At 42.3% G+C, this 24,017-nt stretch overlaps 1 protein-coding gene and 1 long non-coding RNA gene across 8 annotated transcripts in view; one reads left to right on the forward strand and one right to left on the reverse strand.

Annotated features, from left to right (window-relative positions):
• Positions 1-24,017, forward strand: part of Ca-alpha1T (Ca[2+]-channel protein alpha[[1]] subunit T) — a 51,898-nt gene that overhangs the window by 18,685 nt on the left and 9,196 nt on the right. The window contains exons 6-24 of one of the 7 annotated variants that reach the window (XM_018031987.2): positions 215-253; positions 7,461-7,564; positions 8,087-8,262; positions 8,530-8,622; positions 8,733-8,911; positions 9,311-9,483; positions 9,901-10,250; positions 10,615-10,845; positions 11,061-11,190; positions 11,349-11,650; positions 11,918-12,069; positions 12,297-12,506; positions 15,486-15,606; positions 22,025-22,180; positions 22,421-22,555; positions 22,758-23,048; positions 23,244-23,395; positions 23,504-23,650; positions 23,802-23,967. In XM_018031987.2, coding sequence (XP_017887476.1) covers positions 215-253; positions 7,461-7,564; positions 8,087-8,262; positions 8,530-8,622; positions 8,733-8,911; positions 9,311-9,483; positions 9,901-10,250; positions 10,615-10,845; positions 11,061-11,190; positions 11,349-11,650; positions 11,918-12,069; positions 12,297-12,506; positions 15,486-15,606; positions 22,025-22,180; positions 22,421-22,555; positions 22,758-23,048; positions 23,244-23,395; positions 23,504-23,650; positions 23,802-23,967 — 3,307 coding nt within the window. Of the gene's footprint in view, positions 1-214; positions 254-7,460; positions 7,565-8,086; positions 8,263-8,529; positions 8,623-8,732; positions 8,912-9,310; positions 9,484-9,900; positions 10,251-10,614; positions 10,846-11,060; positions 11,191-11,348; positions 11,651-11,917; positions 12,070-12,296; positions 12,507-15,485; positions 15,607-20,420; positions 20,578-22,024; positions 22,181-22,420; positions 22,556-22,757; positions 23,049-23,243; positions 23,396-23,503; positions 23,651-23,801; positions 23,968-24,017 lie in introns of all 7 variants that reach the window. The other 6 variants (XM_018031985.2, XM_018031986.2, XM_018031989.2 and 3 more) reach the window with 6 other exon arrangements.
• LOC113464854 (uncharacterized) overlaps positions 1-24,017 on the reverse strand; it is a 43,007-nt gene that overhangs the window by 4,972 nt on the left and 14,018 nt on the right. The window lies entirely within an intron of this gene.

Below are 24,017 nucleotides of genomic sequence, written 5' to 3' on the forward strand. Positions count from 1 at the left end.
TAACGAGATTCCTGTTTTACTAGGAGCGATAATACCAGCCTGGCAAAGCCGGGAACGATGAAGATCGATCGACGTTTATGGATCGTCGTTGATAAAAATTGATCTTTATCTTGTTTGTTTCCCGTCTCTGTCCGATAAGAAAAGCTTAGACTTTCATTAGACGTAAGTACATGACTTTAGGGGACAGTGACAGGCTATTGTTTCGCTGTTGCAGGTTTCTCTCGGACGAGTACTCGGTTCGATCACGCATTTAGTAAGCTCTAGTAGAGAACAATGTGCTATGCATACGTACATATATTATAAATATACATATCTAAATCTATACGAATTCACGCATACAATATGCATAGGCGTGCATTGTCCGTGTGTGCATATACGTGTATGTATAGTACGTGCATAAGTCACGTCACGTGCATATGTACATAATTATTTATACTCTCTGTCTTGCTCTTGATCACGGTAACGAGTGTACAGATGTATTTCTAGTGTGTATACCAAATATAGAGCATGCCACCTTGCCCAGAGGTGAATAAAATACTATTTCGAACCGATTACAAATTTTATACTTCAACAACTTTCTGACTCCACCACAGCTTGTCCACAGCCCCTAGTGCAAAGTATAAAATAAAACAACTTCGATGTTATTGTAATTGAAGGAATTCTATGTTAATAACCATGTGATAACACAGAGATTGTACTCGATTCCAACTGGCTAGTGGCTGTGCACACATTTATTTTAACCCCTTGACGCTGTATTATATGTAACATAATAAGCAGTAATTAAAACTTTGTTTTCAATTTGTTTGTATTTCGACAAAGCGTCATGCATTTCGTAGCATTCGTTTATTCTCGAATGATAATGAACCTGGGAATGCGGCTACCGTCAAAGGGTTAAGCCGGGTATTTATCTGAGCACGAATGCGAACGAGGCAAGGCGAGGCCGAACAAGCATACATATGTGGACGTGTAACCGAGGCGCGGCAAACTGCATTCGGCTGTTCGCCGCACAGACTGAGGCATTCGGGACCCGAGCCGATCGGAGTCGGTACTTCAAAGAAAAATTTGGTTACGTATGGACGGCATTCGTCTACGTTCCACGTACCTTGCCTATCTCGCTGGATCATCGTTCACTGCGTTCGCTTTGGATCACTGTCTCGTTCGTTGCCTCGGCAGACTTCGTTCGCGAAGAAAAATTTTACAAACGAGACAAAACGAGGCATTTGTTCGGACTCGCCTTGCCTCGTTCGCATTCGTGCTCAGATGAATACCCGGCTTTAATCCGTGAACGAGCACGCGATCAACAATTTGTCAACGGTAAAATGCGGCGCACGCGTCACACTGTATTATTTCGAAACGGTATTTTACCCGTCTCTGCATCTCCAATCTGTCGTGTACCGTCATTTTGCATAAACTCGTGTCATAACCCCGACGGGCTGCGGTTACCGCAGTCTCCGCCGATTGTGTATATTATACAACACCGTTATGTGTCGTTTGCAATGTACCTACCGCGGGCTTGGGAACGTACGACACGAATGCGAACGATATATCGATAATTTCGTTTTTCTCACTGGAAATTATATTTTATGTGTACCGTCTCTAAACGCCTAGGTACTCTCTGCGCACAAGTGTCGAGCTCAGAATGCATTATTCTCCACAGCCGCTGTCTTCTTCTTAATCTCATGCGATTCTCTGCCCTCTCTATTTCTTTCGGTGCACGGAAAATCGATGTTCTATCTGTCCTCTTAGTCTCGATACTACTCGCATCACCTACTTTACGCCACGCGTCTCTTCCGCCACCACTTCCTTCTACTCGCTTCTTTCTTTCTTCCCTTTTTTTTTATTACAAGATCTGTTCCCCGCCGGTCGTCGACGAGTCGTGAACCCCCGACGGGGTCGCAAAGTGCCTTTTAGAAGGTTGTTGACGTGTTTTACGGAAAACAGGACGTTCCCGTTCGACAGGCAGGAAAATACGTCTCATCGTTTCTTACGTCAACACGCATTTGCCGCAAACATTACGTCACGATTGCATTTTGAGTAAATACTATAGCACATCCATGTCGTGTACAACGCACCCCCGAGTTTACCACTTTGATCAAACATCCGGTTTTTCATGACCCAAATCGATGTTCGTTCGTAATCGAACTTTCTCTCCTCACGATTTAGATTTCCTTATTTTAATAATATTTCAGTTGCAATTTCACTGTTGTAAAAGGGGATCGCGACTCGAAATAAGTGTGGAAACACCGGATCGCCTGGCTACCTGTTCTTCCTCCGCCCTTTGGGTTCACCCCTTTCCAATTCCATTTGTCCTAATTAAGGTCTAATTAATGTATTCCTTAATAACTCAGAGAGACGAGCTTCCACAATTTCCTGTTTCCCTTTAGTACAAGGCCTTGTACATGCACCTCTATCGAAAAGATGAATTCGCCAAATCCCAAGTTGAAAATAATAAAATTCATAGCACATCTAAAGAGAATATAAATCAGAAAACAGTTTTGGACTATTAATAGGCAGAAATTCCAAAGATACGAGCATAAAAATTGTTCAGTCCATAGGCCGCACGATAGGGCTAAGTTTAGTAACGTCAATCGGTGTAGCTGTTAATTTGATGATTTACGGGTTTGTACCCGCGATGCTAGAGTGGTCGAGGAGCCCTGCGTTGAGCCGAGCACCGAGCTTGGGGAACCGGAGCTCCAAATCCATCCCGGAGCTAATTAAACGCGCGATCTACTCGCGAGGTCTACTTCGTGGTTGGTTTACGTGGCAGCTATTTTGAATCGTTTATCGACTTCTGCCGTGTTACGCGCCTTTAGGATTCTCGCTTACCCGTGAAATCGAGCTTCATCTCACGGTGCTTTCGAGAACAGTCAGGCTCGTTTGCTACCGGAAACGCATTGCGGTGAACCGAGCAGGGATTTAAATAAGGAAACTCCAAACGAACGTCTATCAGAGCCTCTTATTTTCTACTATAATTTATTAAGCCACTCTTGATAGTAAATCTTATATTTCCGAACTATTTCTTAAAATTTCTTTTGCATTATTCTTTACTAAGTCATGTCTGAGGAAAAGATCAGTGACAATTGAATAAGAATAATAAAATAAGAAACAATGCTTATACGTGATTTTAATATGCTAATCTTGATTACATTATATAAAAAATGCATGGAAGATGAAGCTGTCTCTTTATTGGTGCAACCCTTTCAACTGGGCGTTCGTTGTCAGTTTCCTGTGTGCGTTTGCGGTAGCGAGGCGGAATCGGAGACTGTTTGCCCAGCCTGTTCCATGTATGGCATGTTTCTTGAAGCTGCGGTTTCGTCGGACGCGTAGACACGCGTGTCAAACTGAAAATCGGCGACCTGCACATGTACGCGCGTGTGTACACGCCCGTATGTACATAACCGAACGGTTCAAACGATGCACGTCACTATAAACGCGTGTGTGTTCAATCGACGATGTATTCGGTATCGTGAAGCATTAATTGATCATAAGGAGGATTCTGTACACGATAGACACGTGTTGCGTTTACTTTAGAACCGACAAAATCCAAATATTCTACAGTCGAATGTAGTATAAAAAAATTGACACCGAAACAGGGACGTTTATCCTTGTTGAAAACATCGAATGTTCAGATTCATTCAGTAAGCACAAGTTTTTTTCCGTTCCCTTAATGGTTTATAAAAATTCTGTTCGGTTTGTTGCAGTTTATATTCCCACGCGGTGCGTTCGAAAGTTAAATAATCAATGTTCCATGAATGAAAGTGTGAAAGAATGTTGTATAAACGTAAGCGCTTTTTATTAAAAGGTTATAATAAAAATAGTCAAGCATGCTGGCGATATTTCATTCATCCATTTAAAGCAAGTTTTATCGTATGTGCAAATGTTGAACGTTTTTATAACAGATTAAAAACGTTACGTCGAATCAGTTCGATTTTCTACTTCCGCCAGTAATACACAGGACCGACTTTTGTTACAGAAATTAGTGGCCGCGTTTAAAATGACGGATGAGAGAAGCGTATGAATGTTTTTTCTCATAGTAAGTTTGCGTAGAAGATATATTTACTCTTCCCCGTACGTGTAATTATTAAACTTCCGCAACGAGCCTGTTCGCTGTACACGGCGAGCCATTTTTAAACAATACGCTCTCGTTTACCTCGGCTGATAGGTAAATATCGATTATTCCAATAAACATTTACAGCGAAACTGAGCCAATAACTTACTCAACGCCAAACGATATGGTTTACAATCTTCTAAAATCCTTGAATCACGAGAGACCTTTCTAATTTCCATTTCTAATCTGACTGCAATTGTTTCTATCGACTTCTTATGGTCTTGCTTAAACCTTGTTTATTACTATGTGTCCTGGGACGGTAAATCGCAATTTTTTCGTAATTATAATGCAAATTGTATTATATTGCAGTGGCAGTTAAGGGATACTTGTAAAAATGTACAGTGTAGCAACTCAGACACGGCCAGTACAAGCGTACGTTTACACAGAAACAAACGATAGACAGCACCCGCACACTTGCGACAGCCACCATTAGCCATCGTTTTATTAGCTATCCTTTTTTCTTGACTCCTCGGTTTTTGAATAAGAACAGCACTTTCAGCACCATCGCATCGCGAACGTGGAACGAGCACACGTAGCTGTGCCATCTAACTAAAAGTTAGGGCTTCCATTAGGGGTAGTCTAATGGTTGCACGAGCGCCGTTAATGCGTTATCTTTATGTTAGCGACAGAGTCGGTGCTTAAGGGGGTATTCGTGATCCTTTCTCTCGTCTTACTTTCCCTTGAGTGACGCGTTTGCTTTCTCGTCGATACGCGTCTGACTCGGAACAGACCAAATCTACTGCACCTTCTAACTTGCGTTTATTGTAGCGTTTCTAAATTTCGTACGAATGTGACGTCCCTTAAAGCATTTAACATTTCTGTCACAGAATTCTATATTAAAAAATGAAATCATATTTGAAAAACGATATGCTAGAACAGTAAACGTGAAAGAAGTACACGTTTAAAATGTAATGAACGCGTTCGGAGAGCCTCGTTAAAAGTGAATTCCTCACCGGGAATACCCCTTTAAAATGTTTTAGACGTTAGTACGTATCCGGCCGCCGAATAGCAGCAGCGCGTTATTAATGCATGACACCGCATTGGGAAAACAGAAACGACGATTTTACGGTGATGCTACGCGCAACGCTCGCGATATTTTCTCGCGGCACGAATATAACGTTGTTAATAATTTCGCTTTAGGCGAGCGACAAATAAATTGGTGGATTTCCAGTTTCCAGTTTATCGCATCGACCGATTTCGCATTCTGTTTTCCCGTGATTTACTCCGTCCGATATGTATTGATCTAACTTTCACGTACCCGGTGGGTCTCGAACACGCTCTGCTGTAACTCCTGATTCGCGGAGTCAATGAAGGCTGTCTGCTTTGAACGGGAATAGTGAGGAATACGGAAAAGTAGAATCAAATTACTTGCGAAAGTGGCGAGTGAACGAGTGGCATAAATATTTACCGAGTTACGTGGAAATAAGAGTAGAAGAGTTTCGACTAGTGAAACGATATTTCTTTAATAGAATCTTTCAGAGAGTTCTCAGCAGATGGGCAAATCGTTGACAACGAGTCGACAATTCGTTATCTCGGCTCTCTTTACAACAGAAGGAACTTGTATTATCTATATGTACACAGGTCTGAAATAATTTACAACTTGGAACGGATCGAAACCCGATTACGTCCGAAATGAGACCGAGACTTCTGCGGGTCTGATAAATTAAATCCAGTCGGATATCAGGAACTTTCCGCATTCCAGCTCTCCTTCTGTTCCGTAAAAACTTTGGAAAACAAACCATTTGGCAATGAGAATTGGCCCAAGTCGTCAACAAAGCTTGTGCAGCTTGAAATTTTGCCATTTAAATGTAACGAAAATGAAACGGCCAGCATGCATTAGTATATAGAATCTATGCAGTCACTCGAGTCAAAGATGATAAAAAGAGGCACTTATTTTTCTGGATAATCGGTTATTAAACGGATGTGACATATACGGCGTCATTAATAGATTTTTATATGATAATTAAAACGATAACCGATTTAGTGTGTATAAAAAAATATTAGAATTATAAATTATTCGAAACGATGTAACAAAATTGTAAACGCAGCATTCATAGAATTTAGAATTAGCGACTTAGATAATCATTATCCGGGCTAATGAAGCTATTTAAATATTTAGTATGTTAATTACGTTCCATACGCATTAGCCTGGTATTATACATACATTGTGCTATGCTCACGTGGTTCACGTTTATAAGGACGTTGCGGCCAACGTTCGTACGCGATGTTGTAAAATTTCACGATGGTGCAGCGGGAACGCGACGATGTCCCCTGGCTATCTTGCGTATTTAAATTAGGAAGGAGGAGCGAGGAAACGAGAGTCAGTGATGAAAAAGGGGATGCTTACCGGTACGAAATGGTCGACGTTCGTGTAACAAGCTGTGTACAAACACGGCGGCGGTCGGTATCGGGGGTGTGGCTCTGTTTAAGCGGTTTTTGTCGGGGCGGTCGACATTGTTTTAGCGGACGCGCGATGAAAATGAATAGGCGGCCCGATAAGAGCAGCCCTCGAAGCCGAAGAAGCGAGCGTCGTTTACTTTCTTGCATCCACCAGGTGACACTGGAACGCCGTCCTTACAACGGGGCGTCGTCGTCGGCTCTCCTTTTTTTCCCCTGTTCTCTTTTCTCTCAGATATTTCTCTCTCGCCGCCCCGATACGACGACGTGCACGCAAACTCAATTACTCGCTCTCGTTCTTCTTGTCTCTCGGTTTTCTTTTTTTTTTTTCTCTCTCTCCTGTTTTTCTCTTATCGTCGATTATTGCACATCTACGTCATAGTAAACGCGCGCGCGCGCGTTTTGTACACCTGCGTGTAGGAATATCCCGCGCAGGGTGTTTCAGAATTGTAGGTCAATTCAGCGGGGCGATCGAAGGGACATTATCTTATTCGTTTGCGATGAATTAGTAGAAACTAGAGTTTAGTTGGCCGTCGTGTAGATCCTTTTAACGGACTAAATTAAATGCAAGCGTGCAGATCTAGTGAACCACAGTTTCATTTCCCATCATCATCCGATTGACCTATAACTCCGATGAAAACATCCTGCACAGGCATATTGTATACGCACCGCGTACACAGGTTATACATAGCATTTATACATAATACGTCACGCGAAACACACGCTGCATATACACGGTGTACACGCATAAACGAAGCATGTAACGAATGCATCCGTTGCATAAGGCATATATACATAATATAATTATATATATACGTTTACATGTATATATATATATATACATATAAATATGCAACCTCTTAATTAATTATAATGAGCGAAGGCGACGCGAGAACGCTTGTCGTGTCACGGGGAACGATTGTTTTTATGTAATCACGGCTCGTTGCTTTTCCAGTGACCTTGAGAAGTTCTTCGAGTATCAGGGTCAGGACTACATTTGCTCGCGACCCGACGACAACGGAATGCACTCTTGCAGTAACTTGCCGCCGTTGAAGATCGGTGAGTGCACGCTTCGTCGATTTCCTTCTTTTCTGAAATCGCTTTGAATTTCTGTTTTTTTTTTTTTGTTCTCTGATTCGCCCGTCGGCGCATTTCCTTGTCTCGTTCCTGTTCCCAGGCGAATTCGCCGAAAGTTTAGCGAAAAGAGCACGGGAAGCGCCGAGCTTCCTCGTTTAACTCCCGTGCTTTATTTTCGCTGTACTGGATTTCGTTTAATCCCTCTACCGGGTGTTTGACACTGGACACGCGTAGAGACTTCGATGCCTGACAGTGCGGGGATTTAAACCGCTGTTCGAATAAAATCTCCGAATTCTTTATAATTCGACCTTAATTAAAAATTATTTCTTTTTATTTGTCGCGGAGAGAAGCGCGTTGAAATACTCCGTGAGTTTTAGGTGCATGTAATTCGATGAATAGAGGATATGATGTAATGTCTGAGCGTGTGAATCGTATCGAGTAAAAAAGTCTTTCAGTAAACGCGACGCCGTGAACGAGGCTATTGAAAACTAACACCGTTTTTAGGTAACGTGGTGTGCGATAGGAGAGCGTTAATCAACAACGACACGACGTTTATTACGAACGACACCTGCGTTAATTGGAATCAGTACTACACCGAGTGCAAGGGTCAGGGCAACAATCCTTTCCAAGGAACGATATCATTCGACAATATCGGCCTCGCCTGGGTCGCGATATTCCTCGTGAGTCTGTCCTACTTACGGTACTCGCAGATATTGAAACCCTCTCAGCAGCCGGATTTTTAGATACATATCCGCTATTCAAGGCGGGAACTTTCGCATTTATCTTGATCAAAAATAATTCCGAATCCTACGCGTTATGAAATGAAACGTTCAATCGAGCTTATGATTAAATGTCAATGCATTTAATATACTCAAGAAAATATGATAATTTGAAAATATTCTTTTTCATACGAATGGACAAATAGTATAATAATCGTGTTACTGTAGGTGATCAGTCTGGAAGGATGGACAGACATCATGTATTACGTGCAGGATGCTCATTCTTTTTGGGACTGGATATACTTCGTCCTTTTAATCGTGGTACGTTTTCGCGTAACGACTGCCTGATACTTGGAATTAAGAACGTGTCATCGTACGATTTCTAACATCGTTTCATCGAAGCTTAAAGCGAAACTCTGTTTGGGTTATAGATCGGTTCCTTCTTCATGATCAATCTGTGCTTAGTCGTGATAGCAACGCAATTCTCGGAGACGAAGAAACGAGAGATGGAGAGAATGCGACTGGAGCGTGCCCGTTTTCACTCGACATCGACCCTTGCGTCGTCGACGAATACTTCAGAGCCGACTACATGTTACGCGGAAATTGTTAAGTGAGTATTCGAGCGTGTGCGTTTTTACCTTTGGCGGTGTCAGAGAAATCCGCGTTCAAGCCCGCGGCACTGATTCAAGTACGAATTGATATCGGAACGAACGAGAGTGAAAAGAACTGTTTCTCCAAGAACAGACAATGCCCGGACTCCTTCGTAGATGCGACTTCACGATTAATACATATAACGCGGTGAAAACTATTATCGCAACGGAAACAGAGGCATTGAACGGTTCCATTAAATTTCTCTGAATGAAAATTTACGGGACGTTGCATGAGCGGACCTGAAACACGGTTGAACGACGGTCTATCGAGGTCCACTCGAGAAATGAAGAGGGGCGCGGTACTCGTAAATGTCTTTTGCCAGTTCCGTCCCGGTATAATCGCTGCCGCGTGTTCCCAGATATATCGCACACCTGTGGCGAAGGGGGAAGAGGCGGTTAATGAAGAGGTACCGAGTGTATTTATACAGAAGGCAGCAGAGACGTGAGCAGAATTTACTTAGGGAACAGCAACAGCACGGGCACCCGTTCAGGGGAGGCGCACCCGGCTCTGATCCGAATAGATTACCCGGAGGTAAGAGTATTGTACTTTATAAATGGGATTAATCCCCCGCAGCGATCTCAATCTTTATTATACACATCTTTTCATCAAGCTCTCTTTAAACTCACGGCGTCCTTTCAGGGTTTCGTTTCAAAAATTGATGACCAACTTCCAATGGTCTCTACGACTTTAAAATCAGATAACTGTTCAGAAGTTCGTCGCATTTCTCTTTCAAATATTCAGGAAATTTTACATACAATTTCTAATACCGCTCGTCTTCTAATCTTTACATTGCATTTAAAGAAATTCAACATCGTGCAATATTTGAAGTTAATACGAATTCAATTCTACTAGCAGTTGAAAAACTACGTTGGTTAATGTAATTAAATTTTTATTATTTTAATTATTGCCGAGCTGACCCGTTTCACCATCATATGCTAATTTGTGTAGACAGGAGACTGCACCATGACAGATGTCCTCGGCTGTTGGCTGCGCTTGAGAACACGGATCAGCAGCAGCAGCAGCAGCAGCAACAGGGGATCGGTAGCGGCGGTGGATCGCTCACCGATTTCACGGCTAACAGTCCTCCGACTACGCAAGCCGCGATCATCGCCACTGCCGTCACCAGCAACGGGGGTAGCACTGGGAATCTAGCGATCGCGCCTCGCGCCAGTCCCGAGGTATCCGAGGCGGACGTTTCGTCGAACGCGTGCCACTGCCTGGGCGTGCACCGAAATTCCTCGGTGTCGTGCAACGGGAGCGAGCACGTCCTTTCTAACGCGACCGAAGCTAGCATTCAGGTAGCTTTTGTGCATGTTGCATTTTTAATTCAGAGGCAGTAGTTAGTTATTACTAGCAAACTAGAGGAATGTTCGCTTTATAAATTAGTTAGAGTAATAGTTATAGCGAAGCTAAATAACCCATTTCCAAATTTGCAACACGATCCTTTGAATTAAAATAAAGTGCTGTTTCAATAGTACAGCGGGTTCAAAAGAATTTTATCCTGTACACGCGGTGTAACGAAATTGAACAGAATTCGTCATACGGAATGGCCAGAATTTTTGTAAAGAGAACTGGCCCGTCAAAAATGATGTACATTATGTATGATTCTACGTACATTCGAAAGTTAATTCGTTCCCCTTTTAAATTGCACCACGCTCTCAGACAAACAACGCGCTGCTAAGTCCGCCTTGCACGCACTATCGCAGAAGGAGCAGCGTGATGTTCAGCGACGTCGTGTTGCTGCACGGCAGCAACAGTAACAGCGTCGGAAACGCGTTGCAGGCTGGAACGACGACGGTGTCGCCCGGCGAACGGAACGTGTGCTCCAGCGAGAAAATGACGCAGACCGGTGACGGGAACGTTTGGTCGAGTCCACTGCCAGACCATATACAGGTATATACTACTGCGGCTGCCTGTGTCACTGACTGTCGCTCCATTCTGACTTCTGACACTCTCATACCACTTAACTTAAATATACATGTGTCTCACGCTCTTCTGCGGAGAAGGTTGTTAATTTTTTACTGGTTTTACGGTCATGTTACTTTTCTAATTCCATTGAGGAAATAACGATTTGTCACGTGAACTGACGAATAATTTGTGCCGCGTAGATGCAAGCAGAGTTGACTGGAAACGAAGCTATGACGTGTCAGGAATTATTAGCGCTTAGCGGGGCTCTAAGCGCCGCGTTACCAACGGGACAACTGGCACTGGATTCGTTTCTTAATTCACTAACCAAGGGTAATCTTATATAATTTATTACACACTGTTTAAATTATCTGTTCAAGTCCTAATCTCGCAGATTCTCGTAATTTCGTATAACGCGTTTGGTTTCGCGTCGAAGTTACACTTAAACACACATGTCTAGGTGTGTACGCATAGAGGAACATCTGTTCCAGGAATAACGGATCGTCACATCACCCTGGAGGATCGCACGCAGTGGTTGGCGTCGGACATCGACAACTGCTCCTGCTGCTGCGAACTCCAGGCCGGTGATCAATGGCCAGAGGACGGCGACAAGTGGCAGAAAACGTCCAGGACGAAGAGGATCGTGAGATCCTGCGGGAGTCATTGCATGTGCGCGTTACGCTGTGTGAAGCGTTCCATCAAGAAGCTGGTCGAGCACAAATACTTTCAACAGGGTATCTTATTGGCGATTTTAATCAACACTTTGAGCATGGGAATAGAATATCACAATCAGGTCAGTGTTATCCGTAATTTAGCGTCAATGATAAATGAAACTTAGAAGTCTCATGCAGATCGATTGACGTTTAAACAAATACAATTCACTGAGATTGTGTAAAACGATCAATAAACGTGTTGAATTATTTTCTTTTAACATTTGAAACAAATTAGTTCCTTGTCTTTTGAAACATGAAATTCTATCAACAAGGGATTAATGCATGTTTCGTAATTACAATTCGTGTACCGAATATGTGGAATTTTTTCTCTGTTCCTCGGTCGACAGCCAGAGATATTGACCATAGTGGTCGAGATAAGCAATATTGTATTTTCGGCCGTTTTTGCTGTGGAAATGTTGCTCAAGATAATCGCGGAGGGTCCGTTCGGATACATAAGCAACGGGTTCAACGTTTTCGACGGAGTCGTCGTAATGCTTAGGTGCGTGAACAGAATATGAAATATTATTTTACTTATTCAGCTATCCATGAAACGCTATCCCATTTTGAGCGTAATTTCATGACAGTTATACGGATTATGATCTCACTGTTCAGTAGAGAGTATTATAAAAAAATCTTCATTAATTTCGATATGATTATTCGTAGAAGAGCAAAGTTGCCAGTAAGATTTTAAACGGAGAAACTGGTTTCTGTTTGACGTGTACACAGCGTGGTGGAGATATGTCAATCGTTGGTTGAAGAGGAGAGAGGCGGAGGAAGTTCCGGGTTGAGCGTGTTGAGAACCTTCCGGTTGCTGAGGATCCTGAAGCTCGTGCGTTTCCTACCGAATCTCCGACGACAGCTGTTCGTGATGCTCCGCACAATGGATAACGTTGCCGTATTCTTTTCCCTTTTAGTACTTTTCATCTTTATATTCAGGTAAGTTGTTTCCTATCCCTCTCGATCGGTGATACAGCGTCGGGTTGAATTCGGTACCTTAATATATAATCGGAGACGCACGTTCCAGGATCGCGGCTCGCGATTCACGTGTCATTTACCTATTACGCATCTCGCGATTGGATCACGTCTTCACGGATTTCACGCGGGTCTCGATTAATCTCCCGCGTTACAACTCCTGAATCTCTTTATCAGATGAATCATCTCTCATCAGCATAACCGTTTGCATGACCGCCAAATGCGAATTGAGATCGTTTGAATTTATATCTCGATGGACTTGTTACGAACTTATTGTGGAGAGACTTATACTCGAGATCGGAGCGTTAAGTGTCAACGGGACCGCAGCCTGAATTTCTGATTACGAAACTGCCGTTTGCAGACGGATCTCCGATCGAGATTCGTTCGAAGCCGTCGACGGGGTCTCGTTGACATTTATTCTAACTTTGAGAACAGCTTCTTGTCCGCTTCCGAGCTTCCACAGGAGCTGGAGCTTGTATGTCACTGCTCTTCGAGAACACGAAGTGTAATACATATTTAGGTGACTATGTCTTCGGTTTTACTACTCCCCTTGTCTCTTTTTTCTTCTTTATGCGCTTTTTATATATATGTATATATATATAATATATATATACCTTTTCTCTCACGCCATTACGGATCACCGCCGCGTAAACGCATCTCTCACATGTTTTTATTATAATAGACGGACCGAAGTCTCTTCGCAGCAGTTTCTCGTTTTTTACTGCGTTTGTTACTACCGACTCTGTTGCGTTGCGTTGCGTTGCGTTGCGTTGCGTTGCGATGCGTTGCGTTATTGCAGAGCAGCGTTTTCTGACGTTGTTTAATGTTAATGACGACTGGGTGTTTTGTTGGCACGTCTACGAGGTGCGTCTTGTTGGCCCTCTCTCATGGCTTGAGGCATCGAACGTGTATATTACTATCCTTTTTTTTACTATTTTATTAGAGGACACCTGTTATACATATGAATATCGGTACGAATTCGTGTATGTACGTATACGAATATACAGGCCGTTCTTCAAGTTGTGTTGCAACTCGGACAGAATTATAATAATCTTCAATGAAATTAGATAATAATTATAAAAAAATTGTTGTTTATAAAATTTCATAATTTAGTAATTTATCGGTTGCACTATAATTTGGAGAGAGAACTGTATATACAATACACGTACGTATACTTTTCATGTATGCATGGTGCTTATATCTAGCGACGAGTATGAAGAGCTATATGTATATATACGTGTATACATACATATATATCTCTACTATTACTTATTGATTATTCGTGTATTTACGTATTTTTTCTTATTCTATTGCCCCGTCTCTCCCACTTTTGTTTATGCTATGTTACTCTATTTAAAATTGCGCTTCGGTGTGGTCATCGATATTAGACAGCTTGCGAATGATCGAACATGTATATCTCTTTCGGTTATTTGATTACGCTGCGTGATTTTGAACGGCCTTCCCGCTATTCTCGCGGTCTTTCGCCGTGCGTCTTGACGATCGATAAAGATCTCGCAATCAATTTTTGGCTGTCGCTGCATACGCGGTTTCGAGTTTCACGTTGAGGATCCAGTTTGTACGAGTTTCAATCGTTGCACATTGACATGGATTACGATTCCGTTTCTTCTTGTTTATTTCCTTTGATTAAACGAAAAGGAACATCATTGGCCGAAAGCATGATACTCAGTGTCAATTTTTTTTACCATTAGATTTGCACCACTTAAGGATTTATTGTATGGACTAAACGTGTTTCGTATTATTGCAGCATCCTGCGTTGGTAAATCATATATTTTCTTCATATCGATTGATAGATGTTCGAAATAACTGTCGAAACGTAGAAATAGTTCGCGGACTTCCGTTACCTGGACGGGCTAATAATAAATTTCGTACGCGACGTTACTATTTCAGACGTTGAAACTGGTATTGATTCAAAGTTGTAAACTATTAGGTCAGATTCCTCGTTACGTACTCGGCTCAGGTTTCATGCTTTTGGCCGATAGTTTAAATCAAAGATTGTCCAACGTATTTGGATCCCTCGCTACGCTTGTAAAGAGACCAGAAGATAGGAGTCTCTCGACCAAACCGATATTTGTAGGCTCCTATCGAAAACTCGTGATCTGTGACGACCCTTTGAGGTTCAAAGTTGCAGAAGATCCGTCAATTCGAACGAAGTAGAACGTGCGCAACGTGGTCAGGCTTCGACGAACGATTTAAGCCAGGCATGTCCAAACCGCTGTTTCGAGGGTGGGAGTGCTCTCGCTGGCTTCCGCGCAGGCTGACGAGCCGAGCACACAGCGGAGAGTCGTAAGGTAGTGGAGAAACGACGTTACGTTAATAGCCGATAATAGGCAAGCCATTACACCGTGCGCGTAGGATCACCGAAGTCTAATGTATCTATCTGCTGCTGTCTCACTCGCACAGTGTTTCACGTTTACCCATGCTGGCCATTTGAACGACAATCGATTCTAAGAAATCCGGTTCCGATCGGTGACCATACGTATCCGAAGATTATTTGTACGTCGGCGTAAACTTTAACCGAGGTCGATCAGCGCGAATCGTTAGTTTACCACTCCAACGGCCTAGCATTCGACCAAGAGATCGAACTACCGGCGAAGTCGTAGATACGGGGCGCGTTCGTACGTGCCAATTCGTCGCGTGTAATATCAACCGCGATCGTCACAAACTCTCCCGTGGACATGCCTGATTTAAAAGATATCAGTCGACGGAAGCTTGTTTTACATTCATTTTTGATTATTATTTCAATTTTTTTTTTTAAATTCTCCGTCTCCTCGATCGGTTCCCGGACCCTGGTCATCCTTCTACTCTCCCTTCGTTGTTACCGTTCTTCTGTCTCTCTGCTCCTTCCCCTACGCTCATGTATCTACCTATCTATGTATATTTACGGATAAGGAAGTATACATTGCACGTTTCGTTGTGTTGTAGTATTCTCGGGATGAACCTGTTTGGTTGCAAATTCTGTGAAACGATGAAAGGCAGCTCTGACGTCGAGTGTGATAGGAAAAACTTTGACTCGTTACTCTGGGCTATTGTGACGGTGTTTCAGGTACCTACAAAGGATACTTTTCCACGTATCTTCTCGAGGGCTTTTTTTCCTCTATATAGTGTATATCATATTATATATACTATATTAACATTAATATACACATGCATCCACGTATGCTAAGTTATATACCTATATATACATATATATACATATATATATATATTCTACATACATTGTTACATTACGATCACGATATGTCGTGCGACCATGCCAGACCGTGTCATCTAATTCATGATTTCGCGTGGGCCTCAAGGTAACGTATGAGAGATGCATACATACCACGAAACGTTAAGTTAAAACTCTTATGGCATGCAGCCGTATTGGAGGTAGGAGGAGGCGACGGATCATTCGAGCCGACTGAACCTGACGATAGTGATGATGATGTTTCTTCGCTTTTTTTTCTTATTCGTCTGATCCGCAATCGTTGCTTAGCGAGAGTAAAAAGCGTTCGAAAAGTGCGTAAAGCACACTTTTTGGCCTACGCAGCGCGCGTCGAGCTGACCCTTGGACCATGCTTCTCGCTGCGAACTCTTTTTCTATCGTTCCTTTGCTTCTCGCCGCACGGTTTCTATTCGTACCTTACGCGAATCTCGTGTAGAATCGATCGTTCTAGGTTCAGGAGAGATCGAACATGCAGTAGAACCTCGTTTCGTCCTGATCCCTTCGAGGCCACCGTCGGTTATCCCTACAGTGGGACGGGAACAGGAGGCGAACCTCTATTATCCTAATCTCGCATATCCGAATTTAAAAACATGGTGCAGTGACAGTAGGTGAGCCGCTGTTATCCGAACAGCTCGGATAATCGAGGCTCTACTGTACTTGTAAGATCATAATCTTCTCAGGGAATTTCTTATCCTATTCTCGTCAGTATACTCGGAGTAACTTGAAATAGATTCGCGTAAGAGACGTTTAGAATCCGTTCAAGAATTGTGCCGCTGATCGACGAACGAAAGATCTTACATCACATCTCAGAGACGACTGAGTATTAGAAGTCGGTAAAAGATTGTCTCGATCGTTCCAGGTGCAACGGATCCAAATTGCATTCGTCCAGCGACCGAAACTGTGATATAAGCTCTTTGCCTGGCAAGAATATTTTGCGTTCCGCTGCTCTTGGCAATTGCGACCGATGCTTCGCGCTGCATTTTTCTATTTTCTTTTGGTGTTGTTGACTGTTTTTTGGTCACCGAGTGCAAGCGCATTTTGTTATCTTAATTAACGGCCTGCGTTACTTTTTCTCAAGATCTCTACTCTTCTCTGTGTTCGACGTGAACCGAGGAAGCGATTAAAAAAGTGCTCTTTTTTGGTGCCTCGATAGAAAGGTAGTCGAGGAACGTTGTTTTTTTCCTCTTACGCCACCGTAACCGAGATTGTTTGTGCTGTTGCATCAGCGTAGATGGAAAACGGTCGGCCTTTTTCCCTCCACCGTGTCAGCGCTTTTTCAGCTTTGATCGCTTACTTCGATTGATCGTTTCGTTGCATGTTGCGTGTTGATTATCGTTCCAACGTTCTCTGTGCCCGTACTACGCGCCTATAACAACGCTTTTGCATGCTGATATGCGTGGTCCCACCGGGCCAGATTGATCGTTATTGTTGCTTCTCGTTGCTCTGTTGTTGGCCCTATCTGTCTCGAGACATGCACACCTTTCCTTACAATATTTATACATTCCATCATGTATACGTATACCGTTACACTGTGAAAAACGGCAATCAGAATCAATACACTATTTTGACCGGCACAGGGATCGACGACTTTAATGGAAACACAATTTCAAATTCTACGAAGCTTGCTGTTTCTCAAATACTCTTTTATTATCTCTTTGATCGTAAAACTTGTAAGTAGTTACAATAAAAAAAATTGTTAAATAAAGATAAACGCAGGTTTTTAACATTGTCTATATATATAGAGCCAATTTTTTTCTGCTCCCAATAGAAGAAGGTTTTCGTCTATAAAAATTCTATTTTCTTTACTATTGTTTTTTTTAAGTAAATAAATTTATATGTTCAGATTGATTTGTAACACAGGCAGATGTTAAGGATGTATAGGCTATATACTTAAACAATGCTAGCATGTTGAATTTGTTATTATTATAGATTGCTATTACTATTAAAAAGCTACCTGCAAAATTTTAAATCAGTTCATGGGTTTTTTGAAAATACTGTATAGCCAATACATCCTTAAATCTTGTAATGAAAGGAGCAGAAAACAGGAAGCAAATGTAAAGAGAAAACAGCAGCAGTGGAAAGTTTAACATTGAACAGTTGAAGCTCCGTGTGCCAGGCTACCAAAAACGCGGTCTATAAATAAGCGGGCGCGAAGATGAAGATCGTTTGAACGATGATACCAGTTTTTAAATACGTCGGGACATCGACACGAACCGAACGAAATACAATGGCTATTAAAATCAAATTTTGAACAGTGTAGCAGCATTATATTTTTCCCGTGTCATTTCTCTCACAAAATAATCTCTCGAACGTTGCTCGGTGTCATTACACATGAACGTGTCTCTGTTTATCAACTATCTAATTCGCCGGTTCCACACACTGTACCTGTATCTGTTTTTGTTCATCTGTTTCTCACACTGTTTCTCTCACACTCTCTACTCTGACTCTGCCGTCTGTCACTGTCTCTCTCGTTCGACTTCCACTTTGTGTTCCAAAGAAAATAAAAAGAGAAATTCGCGTGCACATACATCCGACGACCGGGGAGGGCGAGGGAGAAATTACGAACAAAAACCGTCGCGTCCGTTGAACCGAGGAAGGCGAAATGAAAAACGAAATTAATTTACAAAAACCGTCTCCCACACGTAATCTGCGTACGATTATCGAATATCTCTCCGTTTAGCCACTGTAGATAGACACCTATATATTATACCCGTTTACCCAGATACCCACCCACCCGTGCCATTCGAGTTCCAGGTAGACATACTAATTTATTTTAGAAACATATATATGAGATACGTAACAGACAATATTACAGATACTGCTATAATATCTGATAGCTAGTGTGTACTTGTGCAACCAGCCGCTAAAAGTTCGTTTTCAGATTTTTAACCTTATTACTTAAATATTTAGAAATTATACATTATTATACATATATATTGTATTTACGCTTTTCGCCGTTTTTTTAACTTTTTTTTTTGGAGATTTTTTTTGTTTCTGTTCTTTTCGTTCTCCTCGTTACTCTTGGTTCACTTTTATGAAACCGTGACATTCTGCAACGACAGGTATAACGGTACAGCTTCACGCGCGTATGCTTTTTCACTTCACGTTTCTGTTATTTGTTCCGCAGGAGGCAAACGATATTACACAAAAAAGAGAGAGAGAAAAAACCGTCAGCGATCTCGCTGATACGTAGTATCACTACACAGCTTTTCTTACGAAAATTTTATCCACGTGTAAAATAGTTTTCACACGAACAACAGTGTAATTAGTATCTATTGTAAATTCTTCCGATTCCTTCAGCCGTTTTATTACCATTGTTCTTTCTTACGGTTTGTACGCACAGCTTGTGTAATATTCGCTTGACGACGTTACATGATACGCCTATACTTCTTTCTCCGAGTACAAGATACAAGTACACGATTTATATATTTGTATATAAATGGACGAACACCGCCGATCTTGCAGAATGTGACTGTACGAGCTTCGAGTGACAGTTGTTTTTTGCTGTTCACCCGATATAATACCTGCTCAACGCTGCGTCCGTCGAGTATCTTCGTTCCAGTGAAAATTCCACTTAAAAAACGAAACGATTCTGTTTTCTGAATTGTTATCAGTTTCATTCGATTATCTCTAGTTTTAATCAATTGTGAGAAAGCACAACTGAAGTTTATTAATAATTTTTTAATAAATTATTTGTTTTTAATTCGACTTATAATCACGAAACAGTGAGCACACACAAACCGAAGGATATAATGCAGTTGTCCTCGATACTTTCGCGAGAGTCAACATCAGCAAAATTTCCGAAACAATTCCAGCTACGCCGTTCATTGTCCAAGTAGTAAAGTTAAACGAAAAGTCTGCCACCGGGACTGACGTTCTAAACTCTAATGCGAGCCGAGCCTTGGCCGAGGACGAATTCGTGGCATAATTCAACGCTTCCTTAAATACGATTTCAATTTCAATTTCTATTCAGGGTATAGGCAATTTTCGTTGCGATGAACAATGCGCTAACTAACGCACACCGGCAAACGGCCGCGGCAATTCCGGCTGGAAATTACCGACTAAAATATTCACGGCCGTATTCGACCGGCCAGAGCCAAAGCACCGCTTAAGGGATTACGTAACCCGGATACGTATTTTTACCATAGCTTTACATTCGAATCGCCCGACCGTATTCTCCACAAAGCGGACACGGGAGGAAGATCGATAAGATTCAATTTCTTCACCATTTTTACGTTCCCTTCATTCATTCTATAGTACCATGTAACAACGGACGAACGTCCGGAGCAAAACTCTATCTTCGGTTTAACAGATCTCGATTCTTTTTCAATCTTTCTAAAATATTACGTTGTCAATGTCTTTTTTATTCACGACTCTGGCTGTGCTTACTGTTGTATTGAGAAGAACCACGGTGAAGTTTTCTACAGAAATGATTACGACTAACGGTAACCCAGATTCCCCGGGAAACGTTTCGCGATCCCTTAAGAACCTGGGACATGAAATATTGAAGGATTGATTCGAAGGATGGAAAGAAATGAGAGGGAACGAAGATGCTTTCCGCGGACCAGCGTGTCGGTATCCCGAGCTCCCCACCACCTCGTTGATCGTTCATCGCGGTGATACTTTAGGCCAGCGGATTGTCTCGGTTACAGCATCCTAGGGATGTACCTGTTCGGGGGTAAGTTTTGCATGTGGGCGGACCGGAGTCGGCCCTGCACCTGTGCCGAGGTGGTCTCGCGGCACCCAATGTGTCGCTGTGATCGCAAACATTTCAACGACATCGTCTGGGCACTAGTCACGGTCTTTCAGGTACCACTGTTCCCCTCTCTCTTACACAGAAAAATTAAAAAAAAAGAACTACTACTACTACTACTACTACTACTACTACTACTACTACACACCTGCTGCATATGCGCTAAGTATTTTACGAGCACACACACATTTATACTTACTACTATATCTATTACCCCAACTACTATATCTATACACCTACGTCTATGTCTATACCTACATCTCTATCTATGATCTGTTCACCTGTATTCTATGTCTACCGCTCTGTTTATATATCTATATTCTATACGTGTCTATGTCGATGTCTATATCTATATCTATATTCCATGTCTCCATATATCTATTATCTGCATCTATATCTGTACCTATAACACTATGTCTATATTTATTCATATCTATATGTATACATGTGTTACATAATATTGTGTACGAGTTTTCTATCGCTTTCTCGCCTCCATCTCGCACTCCAGCTTATTTTCTTGACATCATCAAGTACGAAAATGTTATACATCGCAGCAGTATATACTCGACCATTTCTTCTCTTCCTCCTCTCTTCCCCGTTTCCATCTATTTCTTTCTTTCTCTCTTACTTTCTTTCTCTATCTCTCACTTCTCTCGCTCTACTTCTCTTTCTCTACGCTTATACACAGCTTAACGAAGCGTCATGATAACAGATTTTTTAGCAATGCGTCGACGAGTTTCTCTCTTACCTCTCTCTCTCTTCTTATTTGAATTTTTTTTTTTTTAATCGCGAACCTCGCAGAAATTTGTACGATTGGCGACACGCATAGAGTAAACGGGAGCGAGTAAGCAACGATTTGTTTGTCGGGCGATTAACACGGTTCGTCGTCGGGCGACGAGGAGCTAATCGATTTCACGGATTACGTTTATTACACGCGTGTATCCGTCGTGTATTGTTGTCACGAGCTTTTTAATAAAACGAGCGCGTCACGACGGTGCCGTTGTGTTCACAGCCAACGCGTACGCTAGAAGGCAAGAAAGATCAAAATAAAAGCCCGTACACGTCCGAGTTACGAGAAAGAAAATAACAAGAGACCCTTTGTCGAAGAACGTACAGAGAGAAATTCGCGATTCAAGTGGGTGCAACTTATGTCCGTAGAAAAAAAGAATACGAGGCGACAATGTGGCGGTATAGTTTTCCTCCAAGCTCTCTCTTTATTTTTTTTTATTTTTGTCTGGTTTCCTACGATTTCTCAGTGAGTAGAACCAGCGATCAAAGAGATTTCTAAGCACAGTTCTCTCGCGAGTAAACGACGCGGCCGTCTCGATGTGACGATAGAGCAGTTCTCTCATCGGGAATAAATCTATAGCCGTGGACCATGTCTGCCACGTTAATTAGTACTTATCTCTTTTGTCCGTCGTTCGCCTCACAAATAAACGATGAAACCCGTTCGCCGCCGTATATGTAACGGGATATCTTTCCCTTTTCTTTCTCTTTATACAGATCTTGACGCAGGAGGATTGGAACGTCGTATTATTCAACGGTATGCAGAAAACGTCTCACTGGGCGGCTCTTTACTTCGTCGCGTTGATGACTTTTGGAAATTACGTCCTCTTCAATCTGCTGGTCGCCATTCTCGTCGAGGGTTTCTCCTCGGAGGTGAAATTACGTTTTACTTCCATTTCGTCGCGCGTAATGAAACTACCGCTGCTACTGAGAGGCATTTTTAGCTCTTTCTGAATCACTAAAATGATTAGGAACCCGTGAAAGACCGTCGACAATTGGAAAATATCCTTGAAAAACGTTTCGCAATTCTTTTGTCATATATGAATAATGAATAATATGTACGGTCGTTAATGATATCTTTTTGAGACGCTGGATATCGATTTAATTGTGCAGAGAAATGAAAGGAGAGAACGAGAGCAGAGGGAAATGGCTAAGCTTGCAGCGAAGGAAGCAGGCATGGGAAGCGACGATGGATCATCGAGGATATCGAGATCTCATTCGATCACTGATAGCGATACTTATACTCAGGTAAGATGTTTTCAGACAGAAAACTGTTCCAAAAAAAGAACAACCACGTGCAATGTTACACGTTTCCAAAGATAAGGCAATCAGTTGCGATAGTTAAAAAATGAACTTTCTATTTTCTACTATAAATCCATAAAATCTGCGAGCTGATAGCTTCGTACGAATGGTGCAAGCCAAGAATTTTGATGGCTCACGTTTAACGTAGGACCGAAAGAATTCGTGGCAGAGCGCGGAGGAGTTGCGAAAGTACAAAGACAACAACAGCAGGGAGAAACAGAACACGGTTTGGCGGCATCAGCTGGACGAGCCGAAGTGTAACATACAGAAGGAGAACAAAATGATGGGCGCGGCGGGTCAACCGCCGATAATCACCCACACGGCAGCTACCCCCCAAGACTCGCCGAACACCACCCTCGACGTTGGCTACAGAGACTTGAACTGCCGTGCCGTTTATCCCACAGCGGCTCTCTCGATCGAATCTATCGATCGCTCAGGCGTACGTATTCTGTTTTCCTTTTTAGGAATCATTCGTCCTTTGACCGTTCAATCGCGTGTATTTTATTCTTTAACAAGAAAACCATTCTAGATTATTTCAATGATTACGAAGCACGTTTGAACGATGACGGAGAATTTATTTTGCCTCTGGACGAAGTGCCGAAATTTATCAGAATTTCGCATATTTTTTTTATAGAGCCAATGTAGCATACCTTCCGGGTTGTTAAAGTTACCAGACGTTTCGAATAAAATACCGACTAAGAACCTCATCGCCGGCCAGTTTCCACGAAGAATAAGTCTCGTCACTGCTGTTGTTAACCCGGCGAACAGAGAATCATCCAGTCCGGGGTACGTGTAAAACGCAAGACTTAAAACAGATCTCGAATAAACTCCAAAGATGGCACAAGTCATTGGAAATGAAATGGAATCACGAATGTCTTTGAAATTTTGTTACAGCTCGCCGAGGATACAAAGGGGTTACTCGTGGAAATTGACGCGACCATCCCTTAGGAGGAAACGCTGGTCGCAAACGGAGGACGAGCCCCTTGGCAGAGCCACTGTCCTGAATAACGGTCGGAGTACTCTAATCGGCACAAATTCGACGTAAGTCTAAGTAAAACGAATATGTGTAGTTTTTGCAATTAAAAAAATTCTATATAGATTAACTAAGATCGCACGTTACATATTTTGGCATGTCGTGCAGTTGTAAGTAATGGGCACATATTTACATAAATGCCGTGAAATTACGTTTCAGCTTCAACGGCGGTTATTTACATGGTTCGATAAGGAACGACACGCAAAGTGACACGCCGAACAATCGAACGACCGTCCTAACAAGCAATAATCGTAGCCTCAGTCCTAACAACTCCATCGGAAGCCGTGGCTCCTCGATACGACGCTACACGGCTACGCCCAATCAAGTAAGCATTAAGGATGTATTGGCTATACAGTCAATTCCAAAACTTTATGC

The sequence above is a fragment of the Ceratina calcarata genome, unplaced genomic scaffold (assembly GCF_001652005.2).
Source record: "Ceratina calcarata isolate Rehan_Ccalc_2016 unplaced genomic scaffold, ASM165200v1 scaffold568.2, whole genome shotgun sequence".
NCBI lineage: Eukaryota > Metazoa > Arthropoda > Insecta > Hymenoptera > Apidae > Ceratina > Ceratina calcarata.